Source organism: Sprattus sprattus (genome assembly GCF_963457725.1).
Source record: "Sprattus sprattus genome assembly, chromosome: 15".
NCBI lineage: Eukaryota > Metazoa > Chordata > Actinopteri > Clupeiformes > Clupeidae > Sprattus > Sprattus sprattus.
In genome coordinates, this window is record NC_137913.1 from 1,687,221 (window position 1) to 1,692,220 (window position 5,000).

The window sequence follows — 5,000 nt, forward strand, 5'->3', positions numbered from 1 at the left end:
GTCCCTGCTGTGACGTGAGGGTGTGTGTGTTCCTTCTGTGACGGTGTGTGTGTGTGTGTGTGTGTGTGTGTGTGTTAAACACTTTCTCTCCTGCTCTGTGAAGAATACGGCTCCGGGAGAGGCGAGAGGCGAGAGACGAGCGGGGTTCAGACGCAGGGTCGGACCCTCCAGCAGCCACACGGCGACACCCCACAGTCATCCCCAACTACCTGGGCTCCCACTCCGAACCACTGGGGGGCGCCCATCCTCAGCGCTCCCCCAGCACCGAGCGCTCCTTGCACCAGCGTCCCCGCAGTGCAGAGCGCCCCAGCTACCAGAGGACCCCGAGTTACGAACCCCCAAACTATCAGCGCACAGGAAGTGCTGAACCCCCAAACTATCAGCGGACAGGTAGTGCTGAACCCCCAAACTATCAGCGCACAGGAAGTGCTGAACCCCCAAGCTATCAGCGAACAGGAAGTGCTGAACCCCCAAGGTATCAGCGAACAGGAAGTGCTGAACCCCCAAACTATCAGCGGACAGGAAGTGCTGAACCCCCAAACTATCAGCGTACAGGAAATGCTGAACCCCCAAGGTATCAGCGCACAGGAAGTGCTGAACCCCCAAGGTACCAGTACCATCCTGCTGTTGATAGTCCGCACCACCAACATGCACCGAGCTTTGAACCCCAAAATTCCCAACGCACCCCAAGCGAACCCCTGGGCTCCCCTGCCCACCATCCAGGGTACGGCTACACCCCTGCTTATCGGGACGCGCCGCCTCATGGCCCCTCCCACACCCCTGCTTATCGGGACGCCCCGCCTCCTGGCCCCTCCCACACCCCTGCTTATCGGGACGCCCCACCTCCTGGCCACTCCCACACCCCTGCTTATCGGGACGCCCCGCCTCCTGGCCACTCCCACACCCCTGCTTATCGGGACGCCCCACCTCCTGGCCACTCCCACACCCCTGCTTATCGGGACGCCCCGCCTCCTGGTCCCTCCCACATAGACTTCCAGAGACCCCCGATTGGTCACCAGGACGGTCAGCCTCTCTCCCTGAGACCCGGACACGTTCCACATCCCCCGCCCCCCCACAGTGCCGCTCCCCCCCCACTCATCCCTTTACAGACAGCCTCCTGCTCAGGGTCTCTACTACACCCCCCACCACGGCCCCCCAGCAGGCCCCTCGCACGTCGTCTCCCTCCCGCCACACGTCCTTGCAGAACCCCTACAACCTCAGGGCTACGCGCCCCCCTCTTCTGTGAGGCAAGGCGTAGCCCGAGGGGGAGGGGAGTCCCGACGTAGGACTAGTATAGACTATCAGAGGAGAGAACCTCAAAGAGAAGACTATCAAAGGAGAGAACCTCAAAGAGACGGGACCCAGAGTGAAGTGTATCCTAGGAGGGAGCCTCAAAGAGAGGGGACCCAGAGTGAAGTGTATCCTAGGAGGGAGCCTCAAAGAGACGGGACCCAGAGTGAAGTGTATCCTAGGAGGGAACCTCAAATGGAAGACTTTCAAAGGAGAGAACCTCAAAGGGACGGGACCCAGAGAGAAGACTATCCGAGGAGAGAACCTCAAAAAGAAGACTATCAAAGGAGAGACCCTCAAAGAGAAGACTATCAAAGGAGGGAACCTCAAAGGGACCTTCAGCAGAGAGAAGACTATCAAAGGAGAGAACCTCAAAGGGACGGGACCCAGAGTGAAGTGTATCAGAGGAGGGAACCTCAAAGGGACCTTCAGCAGAGAGAAGACTATCAAAGGAGAGAACCTCAAAGGGACAGGACCCAGAGTGAAGTGTATCCTAGGAGGGAACCTCAAAGGGACGGGACCCAGAGTGAAGTGTATCAGAGGAGGGAACCCTACTTGAGAGAGCCTCAGAGAGGGGACTATCAAAGAGGGGAACCCCAGAGGGTGCAGCCCGTCAGGATGGAACTCTCAAAAGGGGACGTTCAGAGAGAGCCCTTAAGACGAGAACCCCATAGAGAGGATGTCCCAAAGACAGAGTCCAAGAGAGGAGGTCTTCGGAGGGGAGAGCCCCAAAGGGACGAACCCCAAAGTAGGGAACAGCAGAGAGGAGAACTTCAGAGGGGGGAACCCCAAAGGGACGAACCCCAGAGAGGGGAACTTCAGAGGGGGGAACCCCAAAGGGATGAACCCCAAATTGAAGAACCCCAGATAGGAGAACCCCAGCAAGGGGCCCCAGCTGATCATCCCACTGTAGGTCTGCTGCGGAGCAGGAAGGCAGTCCTCCCCTCTGAGATCCGCAGACGGGAGCGCAGCACTGACGATCCTGCACGTTCCCATGGCGACACAGGGATGCGCCAATCAGATGAACCGGAGGGCCACAGCAGCAGCAGCAGGAGGAGGAGAATTAGCCAATCAGACGACGGGGAAGGGCATGTTAGGAGGAGAAGGATTAGCCAATCAGATGAGAAGGACGCACCTGTGAGGAGGAGGCGAATCAGCCAATCAGGGGAGGATTGGGAAACCCATCATGTGAGGAGCGTGAGCCAGTCGGAAGAGGACTGGGAGATGCGTGACCTTGGGCAACAACCTGGTGACCTTGGGCAACAACGTGGTGACCTTGGGCAACAACGTGGTGACCTTGGGCAACAACTTGGTGACCTTGGGCAACAACGTGGTGACCTTGGGCAACAACGTGGTGACCTTGGGCAACAACGTGGTGACCTTGGGCCACAACGTGGTGACCTTGGGCAACAACTTGGTGACCTTGGGCCACAACTGGCCAGTCAAGATGTATGCCATGTAACCCCAATGGACACCACGCCCCCTCAACCTCAACCAGCCAATGAGCATCCTCCTGCCCTGCAACAGGAGGGCAGGGGTGTGTCCTGCCCCAGAGGCCCCGCCTCTCCACCAGAGCGAGAGAGGAGGTCAGGAGGGGAGGGGCTCAAACCGAAGATCCGCATGCGCTCGATGTCCGACATCGGAGTGACCCAGCGTTCCGCCGCCCTCAGAAGCCTGGAACGTGCCTCCAGCCGGGAGGCCACCCGGGCGGGGCCTGCTGTTGCCAAGGAGACGGCCGGAGCGGCCAATGGCGAGGCTGGAGGCCTGGACACACGCGTCTCCGTGGCGAAGCTGAGACACTCGTACCTGGAAACCGCCTCCGGACGCCGGCCAGAGCTGTAGGTGGAGCAGCATGACACATCGCCATGGTGATGCAGCCTGGCATGTAGAAGTGCGGAGTCATGGTTTGGACATTGATGCAGCCCTGCATGTAGAAATGCTGAGTCATGGTTTGGACATTGATGCAGCCCTGCATGTAGAAATGCTGAGTCATGGTTTGGACATTCATCCAGCCCTGCATGTAGAAATGTGGAGTCATGGTTTGGACATTGATGCAGCCCTGCATCTAAGAATGCTGAGTCATGGTTTGGACATAAATGCAGCCCTGCATGTAGGAATGCTTCAGACGATGATGTAGCACGTTGTAGTTTAGCATGTTGTAATGTGATGTAGGTATCCATGGGATACATGTTTCTGCAGCATATTAATTGATTACAAAAATATTTTGGTCTAAACATATCTATATATCTATATATATATATCTACATATATATACATATTAACATTAAATTAGCATGATGCCAAAGCCTTCTTGTGCTTTTAATGGTTTTTAGTTTAGCTAACAAACATTTGTGCACCAGAACACTAACGATCAAATCATCATTAGTTTCATTCCGGCTGAACCGCTCCTGTAAGGAACTGCCTAGCTCGTACAGATGAACCGCTCCTGTAAGGAACTGCCTAGCTCGTACAGATGAACCGCTCCTGTAAGGAACTGCCTAGCTCGTACAGATGTCCTATTCCAAAGAGACGAGCCACACCGTTGGACTGCTGAATGGTAACCACTAGTAACCAATGAGAAATATAGATGCCGAACGGTAACCACTAGTTACCACTCGGAAATACAGCTGCTGAACGGTAACCACTAGTAACCAATGGGAAATATAGATGCCGAACGGTAACCACTAGTTACCACTGGGAAATACATTCGCTGAACGGTAACCACTAGTAACCACTCGGAAATCCAGCTGCTGAACGGTAACCACTAGTAACCACTCGGAAATACAGCTGCTGAACGGTAACCACTAGTAACCAAATACAGCTGCAGATTGGTAACCATAGTAACCACTCATACAGCTGCATGGTGTCTTTCTAATGTCATAACATTAAAATTGTCACAAGTGTGAATATAAGTGTGTCAACATGAACTGGGTGACCGTAATGTGTGTGTGTGTGTGTGTGTCGCTCCTGACAATACTGATGTGAATATAAGTGTTTGAACATGAACCAGGTGACAGTAACATGTGTGTGTGTGTGTGTGTGTGTGTGTGTGTGTCGCTCCTGACAATACTGATGTGAATATAAGTGTTTGAACATGAACCAGGTGACAGTAACATGTGTGTGTGTGTGTGTGTGTCGCTCCTGACAGTACTGATGTGAATATAAGTGTTTGAACATGAACCAGGTGACAGTAACATGTGTGTGTGTGTGTGTGTGTGTGTGTGTGTGTGTGTGTCGCTCCTGACAGTACTGATGTGGTTTGGCCTGAGTTAACCCTTATCTCTGTAAATGGCTTCAAACTCTCATCTGCTTGTGGTTTAAGTTATTTGGACAGAGTTTTATGATATTAACAGTTGTCGTCTCCCTCTATCACCCTTGGTCCCTCTCTCTCTCTCTCTCTCTCTCTCTCCCTCCCTCTCTCTCTCTCAGTGTTGTAACAACAGACCCTCTCTCTCTCTCTCCCTCTCTCAGTGTTGCAATGACAGACCCTCTCTCTCTCTCTATCTCTCTCTCCCTCTCTCTCTCTCAGTGTTGTAACAACAGACCCTCTCTCTCTCTCTCCCTCTCTCTCACCCTCTCTCTCTCTCTCTCTCTCTCTCTCTCTCTCTCAGTGTTGTAATGACAGACCCTCTCTCTCTCTCTCCCTCTCTCAGTGTTGTAATGACAGACCCTCTCTCTCTCTCTCTCTCCCAGTGATGTGAAGGCAGAGC

At 53.9% G+C, this 5,000-nt stretch overlaps 1 protein-coding gene across 1 annotated transcript in view; it reads left to right on the plus strand.

Moving 5' to 3' along the window:
- LOC308376722 (uncharacterized protein) overlaps positions 1 to 5,000 on the plus strand; it is a 72,145-nt gene that overhangs the window by 14,424 nt on the left and 52,721 nt on the right. Inside the window, 3 exon segments of the mRNA XM_080853168.1 lie at positions 104 to 1,274; positions 1,276 to 3,128; positions 4,984 to 5,000. The exon segment at positions 4,984 to 5,000 is cut by the window's right edge and continues 151 nt beyond it. Of these exon segments, the coding sequence (XP_080709294.1) occupies positions 104 to 1,274; positions 1,276 to 3,128; positions 4,984 to 5,000 (3,041 nt within the window).